Below are 13009 nucleotides of genomic sequence, written 5' to 3'. Positions count from 1 at the left end.
TGGGCAATATACACATTCAATAAAAACCAGCAGAGTAGGCACGTGTAGGGATAAAAACAAACAGATAACCTTGATCCCTAAGGGTATGTGCTGCTCTACACCCTTAATCTTGTCAACTGAGAGGTTGAGAATTCTGTTCTGAAATGGGTTCTGGGTCAGTCTGGATCTGAATCAGACCCTTCCCCCAATAATCACAGAAGCAAAAGATAAAGGTCCTATAAATCTGAAAGCATCAATGGCAACAAGAGTCAACCCAGCCGGATGTGTGGTGCATGCCTTTAATCCCAGCACTTGGGAGGCAGAGGTAGGAGGATTGCAGTGAGTTCGAGGCCATCCTGAGATTGCATAGTAAGTTCTAGGTCAGCCTGAGCTAGAATGAAACCCTACCTCAAAAAAAAAAAAAAAAAAAAAAAAGAATCAACCCACAAAGATGGCTTAATTGAGAATGGTAAAGCCAACCAAGAATATGTAACCCATAGCCTGCCCTGACATGGAAAGAGAGATTAGTGCTTCTAGTGTAGGCCTATGTATCTGCTAGTCTGTCAGTCAGACTTATTACTTTTGGGGTGGCTTCCAATCTCACCAATGCTGAGTGTCCACCTGGATCCTTCTGTGTTGGGCTGTGAATCTGGTGCTGTGATCAGCTGTGCTGGATGACCTGCTACTGGGGATGAATGAGCTCTCTGGAGGTTTGTGCTTCTAATGGTTGGGGGATGGGTGAGTGCAGGAAGCCTGGTATTGTACTGGAACTGGTCAGCTCTTCTCACCTATGTCCCTTTCAGCAACTCCTTAGCTGATCTATGTGTCTCCCTTTCAAATTTCTTGACTTTGCAAGAAGGTTGATGAGGTTAAAAAATCCCCTTGTTTGGTCTCTGCTTCTGTAGTTTGGTGCCAACATAGGTGGCCATGAAAATCCATGTGGATCATGGCCACAGGTGCCTCAGTGGGATTCTGGCCATTTTTCTCCTTTGTGGTAGATCTTGGTCTCTCCTGCTTCCAAACCCTGGCTAATAAAAACCTATATACCTTCTCTTTGTAGAAGAAGTGTGTATTTTGCTATGGTTTTGCTTAAATCCTTCCCTAGGCTCATTTGGTATGACTCTTATGCCACCATCTTACTGGGACGTACCCTAAACAAGAAATATATTTTATTTTATATTTTTCTATCAAGGTAGCTAAAGGATACAATCGTTTGACATTTTAAATTGATTGATTGATTGCCTAGTTAACTTCTAAATGTAAAAGGTATAAAAGATAAAAGCAAACTATAATTTCAAAGTTGCATTATACATAAGGCTCTAAATTATAGAAACACTTTAAACATTACTTTCACAATTCTACTTTAAGTAATTCTTTAAGTAATACAGTTTATTTTCAAAGATCCCTGCAGCAGTGACAAACTTAAGACAGTTCTAATATCTCAAGTTTCCTCTGAGATTTAAGATTTTCTCTAAGCAATGAGTTTTTTTAAAAAAATGAAACAATAGTTTCAACATATAAAGGCACAGAGTAAACATGTTCAACTGGTATAAGGCATAGCAAGGAGAGACTAGAACAATATAAACCCAACCACCATCAAACAAACATCAAACTTCTGCAGCTTAAGTTTAATCCTACCAAGTGATTGACCGTCTTTGGATTTTTCAATTTTGGCTTTGCAGCTGGGCAGAGTAGCCAAGGAACATTTCCATTACAGCCCAACACTGTACACCATGGTTGCCCTTGTACTGTCCCAGTATAACCAAAACATAATTGGGTCTCCATGTAAACCACATTCCCTCTTGGAAAGGCTATTCCAGCCTATCAGGGTCTCTTTTCTCATCTCCACAGAGTTCTTGGAACTGTTTGCACTCCATGATCACTCTACTCACTTTTTTATGCTTCTAAAAGTAATACCAGTTGTACAGAACACAGGCATATTCTTAATTCAGGGGTGAAATAAGTCATAACATTGAAAAACAGGTTCCTTCTCCAGTCAACTCTTTCCAGAAGAGTTTTGCATGTCTTTCATAGTCTTTCCTCAGGCAGTCTCTCCATTGTATTAATGTAAAGCACTTGGGTCATCTTCCTTAAGATTGTTAATGTGTAGCAGTAGCAGCTTCAGTAACCTAAAACTAGTCTCACTACGTGTAATTTTAACTTGCTTAATGTTCTCCAACTTGAAATCTTAAATCTTTCCATCCAATATCTTTAGCCAAGCACATCAGTCCATTACTAATTTAACCTTTATTAAACTCTCTGGGGCTTGGCAGCAGAACACAGCCAGCCCATAGGCCAGTAGCTCAGTTCCAACAAAGTCCTCTGCAGTCTTTCCTTCCCCTTAGGAAACTCATAAGCCAATCCTCCAAATTTAATCCTCTATGAATTTCACATTTTCAAACTATCACAAGAATAGTCTATAATGCTTGGCTTACTGCCACAGAAGGTACCTTGAGTTGCCAGCACCAAGTCTGTGCCCATTCCTCCAGAAGAAAGGTTCCAAAATACCATAATCTACATGGTCAGATTGATTTCACCTCACTCCTGGAACCAATTTCTGTAGCGGACAGCTTCAGGTGTGCTGAGATGAACTTCCAGACCAGACACAGTTATGGAGGAATGGATATTTATTGAAATTTACAGATCCAGGAGAAGCTCCATAATAGCAGAAGAAGCTCACCATGCTTTCACAGGTCCAATCAGAGAGAAAAAAAAAGCCACAAGCCAACAGCCACACCACCCTTCAGGAACTCCAACTAGGCACAATTTTCATATATTTATAATGGAATTTCAAACCCATCACCTCACCTTAAGATCTGCCCAGTGACACCTCCTCCAGTCAGGTGGCTGCAGATCGAAACTACAAACTAATAAAACATTAAACATATTGGGGGCCATTTGTTGAAATTTCCATAGCATCTATTACTAGTAGGAAACCAAGAATCTTGACACAGACCTGAAATATTTGGTGGGCATCAGGAACCTCCCTGGCCAACAAATCCCTAGAAGGCATCCTATCTCTGACACTGAAATTTTTCTACCAACAATCTATGTCTTCTGGATATGCCATTGTCAAAAGAAGTAGTTTTAGATATGGTTTATTCGTACCTTCTTAGATTTTGATTAACTACTCCCCTTAACCCTTCATTTACTCAATCACTTCCCCTGACCTCACTTAGTTCTTTCCACCCCAGTAATCTGTTCATCTACTTACAAATCTTTAATGTAATCCCCTTAAGTCCTTCTTCTCTCTCCTTTATAGCCCCTTTCTAGCTTACTGGACTCTCTTGCCAACTTTTGTTCCAACTAACATACAGGTCCAAATATTGGTAGCTAGGATTCACATATGAGAGAAAACACGTGGAGATTGGATTTCTGGGCCTGGGGTGCCTCACTAAGTATAATCCTTTCCAGGTCCGTTCATTTTCATGTGGATTTCATAATTTCATTTTTCTTTACCATGGAATAGAACTCCATTGTATAAATATATCACATCTTCATTGTCCACTCATCAGTTTAGGGACATCTAGGATAGTTCCACTTTCCAGATATTGTGAATAAAGCAGCAAGAAACATGAATGTGCTTAGAACATATGCCAAGGTGAGGTATAGCTGGGTCATATGGTGAATCTACTTTCAGCTGTCTCAGGAATCTCTTGACTGATTTCTACAATGGCTATACCAGTTTACATTCCCATCAACAGTGTAGAATGGTTCCTCTTTGTCCACATCATTGCCAGCATTTATTGTCATTTCTTTTCTTGATGATAGCCATTCTGACTGGAGTGAGATGGAATCTCCACATAGCTTTAGTTTTCATTTCCCTGATGACTAAGAATGTAGAACATTCTTTTATATGTTTATAAGCCATTTGCATTTCTGCTTTTGAGACCTCTATATTTAGTTCCATAGCCCACATTTTAATTGTATAGTTTGATTTCTTATTATTTAGTTTTTTGAGTTCTTTGAATATCCTGGATATTAATCTTCTGCCAGATATATAGCTGGCAAAGATTTTCTCCCATTCTGTAGGTTGACTCTGCTCTATTCACAGTGTTTTTTTTTTTTTTTTGTTTTGTTTTTGCTGTAGAAAAGCTTTGTAATTTCATGATGTTCTGGTAGTTGATTTTTTATTTCCTGAGAAACTAGGGTTATATTCCAAAAGTCATTGCATAAGCAATGTTGAGGGGTTTCCCCTATTTTGTCCTCTACAAGTTTCAGAGTTTCAGGTGTGATATTAAGGTATTTCATCCATTTGGACTTACTTATTGTGCATGTAGAGAGAAGGATCTATATTCTTCCTTGTACATTTAGATATCCACTTTTCCCAGCACAATTTGTTGAAGAGGCTATCTTTCCTCCAGTGAGTACTTTTGGCATTTTTGTTGACAATCAGGTGGCTTTATCTCCCAGCACTTATATCTGGATTCTATATTCTGTCATATTGATCTGTATGTCTGTTTTTGTGCCAGTATGATGCTGTCTTCTTACCATGGCTTTGTAATGTAGGTTGTAATCAGTGGTCTGATACTACCAGACTTATTTTTGTTGCTCGTAATTATTTTGGGTATTCTAAGTATTTTGTGCTTCCAAATGAATTTTAGGATTGTTTTTCTATTTCTATGAAGAATTCCATTGGAATTTTGATGGCATTTGCATTAAATATGTAGATTACTTTTGGTAAGATTAACATTTTACAATATCAATTCTTCCAATCCAAGAGCATGGGACATCTTTCCATTTCCTGGTGCCTTGTGTATTTTGTCTCTGAGTTTTTTAAAGTTTTTATTGTAGAGACCCTTCATTTCCTTGGTTAGGCTTATTCAAAGGTACTTTATTTTTTGAGGCAAATGGGAATGGGAGTGATTTTCTGATTTGATTCTCAACATGTTTGTTGTTATTATATTGGAAAGCTACTGATTTCTGTGTGTTTATTTTGTATCCTGCAATGTTGTTCAAAGTATTTATCAGTTATAACAGTTTGCTGGTAGAATCATTAGGGTCTTTGAATCATATCATCTGTAAATAATGATAATGTGATCACTTCTTTTCCAGTTGTATCCCTTTTAGGTATTTTTTTTTGCTTTATTGCTATATCTTAGACTTAAGTACTATATTAAATAAAACTGGCACCAGTGGACACTCTTGTAGTGTTTTTGATTTTAGTGAAAAAGATTCAAGTTTTTCCCCATTTAGTATTATGTTGGCTGTAGGTTTGTCATGAACTGTCCTTATTATGTTGAAGTATGTTCCTTCTACTCCCATTTCCTGTAGGACTTGTACCATGAAGGGATGTTAGATGTTGTTAAAAGCCTTTTCTGCATCCATTGAGATGATGAGGTCATTTTTGTCTGCAGTTCATTTATATAGTGTATTAGATTTATTGATTTGCATATATTGAACCATCCTTGCATCTCTAGGATAAAGCCTACTTGGTTGGAGTAAATGATCTTTTTGATATACTTTTGTATTCTGTTTGCCAATATTTTTTTGAGAATTTTTTCATCTATGTTTGTGAAGGAGATTGTTCTGTAATTTTCTTCTTCTTCTTTTTTTTTTTTTTTTTTTTTTTTTGCTCTGTCTTTGTCTGGTTTTGGTTTTGTTAAGTGTTTTTTATTTTTATTTAACCTTTCAAAGAACCAACTCTTTTTTTATTGATTCTTTGTCTTGTTGATTTTCTTTTGATTTCATTGATTTCTGCCCTAGTCTTTATCATTCATTCATATCTGCTGATTTTTGGTTTGCCTTGTTCTTCCTTTTCCAAGACCTTAAGGTGAAGCATTAAGTTGCTCAACTGTAACCTTGCTAATTCCTAATGTAGACACTTGAAGCTAAAAATGTCTCTCTAATGACTGCCTGCCTTGTGTCCCAAAGGTTTTGGTATGTTGTGTACCCATCATTTGATTCTATGACCTTTTACAAAATTTTCTTCTTTATTTCTTCATTGACCCATTCATCTTTAATAATGTACTGTTTAATTTCCATTATTTTGTTTGTGCTCTATAGCTTTTAATGCTGTTGCTTTGAGCTTAATCCAATTGTGATAAGATAGAGTGCAAGGAATTATTTCAATTTTCCTCTATTTGTTAAGGTTTACTTTCTTTAAGGAATTAAAACTTATAAACATGTTTTTAACCCTTGAATCACAACCATTTCTTCCTGACTCCTAACCTCTGTTTGTCACCAGGAAAATTTTGTTATATTTCTTCTGCTTTTACCATGACTACAGAGATCATACCAGGTCAGATGCCTAGCATCTGAGTCCTGGATTGTCTCTGTAAAAACAACTAGGCTCTTTCCCCAAATCCAGTGTTACTTTATGCATTCCATCCTTATTCTTGCTGAAGCACAAAATAAGCTTAACCAGGCTTAGAACAGAGTTCTAGTTCCTTTTTCCACATTCAAAAATGTCCATCAGTATATTTCTTCAGGATAATTGATCCTCCATCATTTAAAGCACCCTATAAAAGTGTTCATTTTTTCTTTTAATTTAGTAGTCACTTTTAATAAATTGATTTTTTAAACTATTGCATACTGAATCCTTTAGTGTCTGGTCAAATATCTGACATATGGTAGATGCCAGATAAATTTCTATTTAATAAATAAATGACAAATTACATTTCAATCTAAATGATTATTTTTGAATCTTGCAAGTATATTATCTAACAAAACTAAATGACATTATTTTCATTTAAAATACTTTATTATAAAAATATTATAGTCTTTATATATGATATTTGCTGTAGAGAGTGTGTTTTTCTTGATCTTTGTTCAATAAACACATCTAGGATGAGTCATAATGGTTCTCTATTTTCCAGTGATTTTTGATGATGCTGATTTGAGGAGATCTGCTTCTTGGATCAGCTCTCTAGGATGTGTAATAGGATAAGAGTTAGATCTGCAGCAGTTAGCTTGTGATTTGGAAATGAATTTTGCTTACAGGACAATGAAAGATTAATATAGTAAATTAGAAAAACCTAAATAAACAAGTGAATACCATATTTTTTATTATTAGTTATGTACACAGCATGTATACAGCCATATTTGTACCTCCCTGTCCTCTGCCCTCTGCAGGGACCCTTCTCTTGGGGAATGTGGGTTGTACATTGTGGGGTTAGCCATCAGTTATGGGTAAGAAGCAATGTCTCTGTGCATAACGTCTCAACATGTGACTCTAACAATCTTTCCACCCCCTCTTCCACAAATTTCATTGAGCCATGATGGGTTCATTTTAGGTCTACTTCAGTGATGAGGTCTTGGGAGCCTCTATGTCTCTGCATATGTGGTTTGGTCAGAGTTGGGTATTCTCTATATCTGACTCCTTCATCCTTGTGCTGGTACTTGGTTCACCGAGAAAGCAGTACTCTTGCTCATTTCCCCAATTACCCTTGGTTTCATTGAGGCCCTGGTGAGGTACGATGGGCTGATTTTCTCCTTGGGGTCTGCGAACATCTGAAAAAAGAAACAAATTCTCTAACAGAAAATGAAGTAAGCACCAGATAAATAGGATAAACATTATTATTTTAGAGAGAATTAAATAGGTGTAGGCCCTCTTGTAGCCCATGATTGCTGGAAGCTTGATGATCGATAGCAGGCTTGCTTTTTGAATATGGTTCTGTTTTATTTCCCAGCTCCAGCTATAGGTTTTGTTCCACTGAGCAAATCAATTAGCCAAATCAAGAGCAGTTGGTTACCTGCCATGACAGTATGCGACTATTGCACTTGTGTGAGCATCATGTCATGTTGTTTGCTGATTAGATTAGACCATGAGTTGTTTGGATAGATGTTGGTCATTTTCCCTCAGCCGCTCATGTAGCACTTTCTGGCACTAGATGAGCTAACTGCCTGGGTACTTTTGACGATGCTTTGTTTTACTAAGGAACGATTATTTTAACAGTTGATTATTATTACTTTATTATCCTTATTATTCAATTTCATTACCACAGGACCAAGTTTTCATGATTGACTCTAAGTGTGAGTCTGGAAAAGGACGATGCTCTTTTAACCCCAATGTGAACACTGTGTCTGTTATGATCAGTAAGTAGGAAATAAGAGGGAATTGGGAAAATCAAACAATGAAGAAATATCGTGGTATTAATACTCATTGAAAACAGTTTTCAATGCATTCTTCAGTTGCTTCTTTAGCATTAAGTGTATGCTCATTTACCCTAATGATTTAGTCATCTTTTATAAAAAGCTAAATATAACGTTACTTTCAAATGAAAGAGCAATGTGAATATTGTCACAAATCACATGGATCAACATAAAATGTTGTGAAGGATATGGCCACTATTTATCCCTTCTTTATTTTCACTAATATTTAAGTAAGCAGAAGGCCCAATAATTTGCTGATATTCATTGGATTCCTTTCTTTATCTCATTAAAAGACATTCCCTTCTGCTTAAGTAAGAAACTTTTGGAATTTGCCCGAACTGTCATGAGTTGTTCAGTGATGAATATTGTACTTCAGTATGTCAAATACAAAGTAAAATATTCTGTCCTTTTCACCTTCTTTAAATATTTCCAGACAGACAATCTTATCCTTGGGACACAGGACAGGTGGAAAAAAAAAATACTGTGTTAAAATAGGTACTTGATTCTTTTAAGTATGCACTTTATCTTTCTCATATCTTGAAATTAAATTTGAAACTCAGCACTGACTAAAATGTGTGTTGGAAGTTAACCAGTTCATTAACTCCATTTTGATTAATAATTCAAAAAGTCCTTGAATGCTTACAATAAAATTGGACATGAAAAGAACAAGAATTTTGTAACCATGTATTCTAATTTACCTTGCCAGATTGGGTCTCTCTCTAAACTTATCCCCCATACTCTTTGTAGTTATCTCAATATATTATAAGGTCTGTAATTTCCACTTGATTGAAATGCATTAAATGATAAAAATGGTTGAAATAGTTTCTTGTTAAATACCAAGGAACATTAATGTTAGAGAAATTCAAAATGTTTCAATACACTTGCAGCATCTAATCTACAATGCAAGTTCAGTATTCTTTTTCTATTTTGAGTTATTGTAGGACAACAAAGGTGTTAATCTTTTATCTTTAAAAGGGCCTATCATAAAAGACATGAATATTTTTTTACTGAGTGGAAGAAGCCAATTTGCATTTTAGGATTAAAATTAAAAGGCACAACACAGTATCTGTGCAAAACCTATCAAACAATCTCAAAACACTCATTGCTCCTCAAATTCTTCCCAATTATCTGTAATTAAAAAAATATTACTGATGAAAAATAAAGTAGAATTTCCTCATCTACTACTTGAAACACTGAAAAATTGAGGTAGGGAAAGATGCCAGTTTGAAACACAAGCTCAAGTAATGCTTAAGATCTATTTGATAATGTGATAGACCTAGACAAGCCATCTACCAGCCTATGGGTTTATTTTGCCTTTTCCTTCTTGAAAGTAGATATAATTGACAGCTGTGTTAACAATCTTATTGAAAACCAGTGATTTATAATCCAGGATTTTGTGGTTAAATGGCTAAACAAAATGGGAAATAATTACTGACTTATACCACTTTCATAGCCATATATTCATAGAATTTTAAATTGCTGGACTATTCAAAATGTTTTCATGATCATATTTGTTATTACCATCTAAAGTGTTTTCATGAATTTTGGCCCCTCCTGGGAAGGAGACCTGGGTGACAAAATGCCTGTCATTCCAGCTCACTAACTGATTGGGGTTCAGTTCACCACCTGGAAAACACATATTAGAAACATTCCATCTTCCAGTCTATGCTGTCCCACTGCTATTGCTTATTGTGATACAGGGAGCTTAGAGTATTCAAATATCTCAGTCCTGTCAAAATGGTCATGGTATGAAGCTATTCATGGGAGTCAATCTAGAACATCAAAGAAAACATATGTATGGCAGGTCAATGGACCAGACCTGAGAAATTTGATTCTTCCTAAAATAGGTAATCAGTTACTATTTTATACTCAAGGCTTGTATTTTCTCTCACCAAGTCAAAGCTAGGTTAATAAATCATATGGATTTTCAAAAAATAAGTTTCCAATGCTTACATTTATAGAATTAGATAATTAACTTGACCATCAATGATGAATTTCTTATACAGTTTTTCATAATTGTAATTTTTGTTGTTTATTATTTTTATTTATTTATTTGAGAGTGACAGACAGAGACAGAGGCAGGTAGAGAGAGAGAGAGAGACAATGGGCATGCCAGGGCCTCCAGCCACTGCAGACAAACTCCAGATGCATGCGCTCCCTTGTGCATCTGGCTAACAGTGGGTCCTGGGGAATTGAGCCTCTAACTGGGGTCGTTAGGCTTCACAGGCAAGTGCTTAACTGCTAAGCCATCTCTCCAGCCCTCATCATTGTAATTTTATGACTGAGTTTGCCATTGAAAATGTGTAATTTATTTACATTACCAAGAACATCCTATCACTCAATGCTTAAATGTGTGCTTTTAAGGGTTAAGTATGGATCATTAATAGTATTTAGATCATCTTAATGTAGGCAACACTTACAAATTTAAAGATAACATACATACTATTATGTTCAATGTGTTAAATAAAATGTTACGATTTTAGTATGTGATGAGCAGTTTTGTACAGAGCATGTATCATAAATCTTGTTGATATGGAATTAGAGAGTCAGAGTATTCAATGCTGTCACCATAAATCCAAATTACTTATTGCTTCCTAAGATTAATTTTTTTCTAGTCCTTTGAAAGGTCTTTATTTAAGTAAAATAATTAAGATATTCTGTCTTTATACAACTTAGCATTTCTGATTCACATAATGTAAATTTTGGTATTCAATATAAATAAATGTGTGCTTTACAAACACAGCTTTATGTATTAATCACACTAGTGTGATCATATTAACATTTAATCTTTTTAAACTTGATAGACATCAAAAACCTTTTAATAATTGCAAATATTCTGTATAATTTGAGATTATATAGTAAGCAAAATCTTGTATTATGAAATCATTTTAAAAGACATTTTCCTACATTTTCCTAGATGAAGAACTTTTCTCAGGAATGTATATAGATTTCATGGGTACAGATGCTGCAATTTTTCGAAGTTTGACCAAGAAGAATGCAGTCAGAACCGATCAACACAACTCCAAATGGCTAAGTGGTAAGAAAACATTTAGTGCATTTTTCCCTTTAATATCATGCTTTGAGCTAACATTTAATTTTATACTAACAATTAGGAAAAAAATAGTAAAGACATCAAACATGCCATTATGTAAATAATGATAATTCTGTATTGTATGAGTTCAAATATTTAGGAAAAAATTGAAATGGTCAATTCTTGTTCTGATTACTAATTTATTAACCTTGGTTATAATTGTCTTAGGAATATGAATAAATAAAAGTGACAGAGAAATTCACCATGCATAGCAAACCCAAGCATCTGTTCCACATGTTCAATGGTAATATATTGCAATGCAATGCACTTTCCAATTCTTTCAATTTGCTTATGTATATTAATAATTCTAAACCTAAAAATAAAATTTGATTAATGTTTAATAGAAATCACAGGGATGATAATCTAGCCATAATTATTGCTCACCTATTATAAATTCTTAGGTTTGAAATGAATTCACATCAAGAAATGATGCTCATGTGATTTCTTGTGTGAGTCCAAACACTTGCTGTCATTTAGAAAAAAACAAGAAACCATAGAGATAGATCAGGGTCATTTCACCCTGAGGACAATTTATATTTCACTCTAAATTTGACATTTCACGTACCATGGCAGTAAAGTATGAATTACCAGAGTTTACCATCTCATTTCACTCAGGCAACACATAAAAACATTGATTGTGCATTTATTTCCTCAAATTATTCCTCCAGTACATCTGGAAATAGATATTGTAAAAGTCACTTTGTTCCTGAAATAAGGAAACCCTGTGTTTCTTTAACTGACCACATTTTTTTTCAGCTGTTTCCCCTTCATTTGCTGTACTTTAAAAGGCAATGTGTTTTTCAAATTTTAGACTCACAACTTCATTCTGCTTCAGTGAATCTAAGCTTATGTAATAGCGCTAGATTGGAAAACACACTTTTATAATAAAACAGCCACTTTTAATAATTGACCATCAACTTCCATGGGCAGGGGAACTAGCAGAGAACATTTTCAATTTCTAAAAGAAACTTATAGCCACACAAAGAATTTTTTACATGCTGCATATCTAAAATATATTGCAGACAGAAATAGTGTTTGAACACAATACTTTGTAATACCTGACATTCCCAATGTGGTTTGTTGAAGTGTATACAAACAGTGCTTTTGGAAATGCTGCCTATGAGCAGTGAATTATTCCTCTATGCCAAATATGGGAAAGATATGTGCCTGTGTTCTACTTTGAAGAACAGTAGACTTTTTTTTTTAAAGTCATGAGTACAAGTACTCTTTAATTTCTTCTGCAGAACCTATGTTTGTGGATGCACATGTCATCCCAGATGGCACCGACCCAAATGATGCTAAAGTGTACTTCTTCTTCAAAGAGAAACTGAATGACAACAACCGAAGCACAAAACAGATCCACTCCATGATTGCTAGAATATGTCCTGTACGTATCATTGCTATTCTGACTTGAAGGAAGACTGGGATATGCAAATATGGTTTCCAGTGTTTGTATGCTTTCTTATTGGTTGTTACAAATTAGCAAAATATTGAAAAATACCTTTAATTCAATAGCTATTAAACATTTGTCATGTGAGATCAGCCCATTTCATTGCAGGGGGAAACAACCTTGGAGAAATATTTTGAATATTTTTAAGCAAATAACTTGTTTTGACTAACTTTTGCTACTAACATTTGTGATTCCATTTAATGTGGCTTTATTCAAACAAATGTTTAAACTTAGTGTTAAAAAAAACCCCACAATTATTGTAAACAAAATATAGCTGAATTAGGGGCTAGGCAGAAGTTTCAGTCTACAAAGTGTTTGTTGTACCAGTATGTGCACTTGAGTCTAGGTGCCAAGCACCCACAAAAAATGCAAAGGCAAACATAGTGACCCACCTG

The 13009-nt window shown here is 35.0% G+C and overlaps 1 protein-coding gene across 3 annotated transcripts in view; it reads left to right on the top strand.

Moving 5' to 3' along the window:
* The window catches only part of Sema3c (semaphorin 3C), a 180387-nt gene that overhangs the window by 94818 nt on the left and 72560 nt on the right, over window positions 1–13009 (top strand). For all 3 annotated transcript variants that reach the window (XM_045160300.1, XM_004662315.2, XM_045160299.1), the window contains exons 6-8: window positions 7926–8016; window positions 10991–11110; window positions 12409–12551. In XM_045160300.1, the coding sequence (XP_045016235.1) occupies window positions 7926–8016; window positions 10991–11110; window positions 12409–12551 (354 nt within the window). The remainder of the gene's footprint in view (window positions 1–7925; window positions 8017–10990; window positions 11111–12408; window positions 12552–13009) is intronic.

Source organism: Jaculus jaculus, chromosome 10 (assembly GCF_020740685.1).
Source record: "Jaculus jaculus isolate mJacJac1 chromosome 10, mJacJac1.mat.Y.cur, whole genome shotgun sequence".
In the NCBI taxonomy this organism is placed as follows: domain Eukaryota; kingdom Metazoa; phylum Chordata; class Mammalia; order Rodentia; family Dipodidae; genus Jaculus; species Jaculus jaculus.
This window is presented reverse-complemented; position numbering and strand designations above follow the sequence as displayed.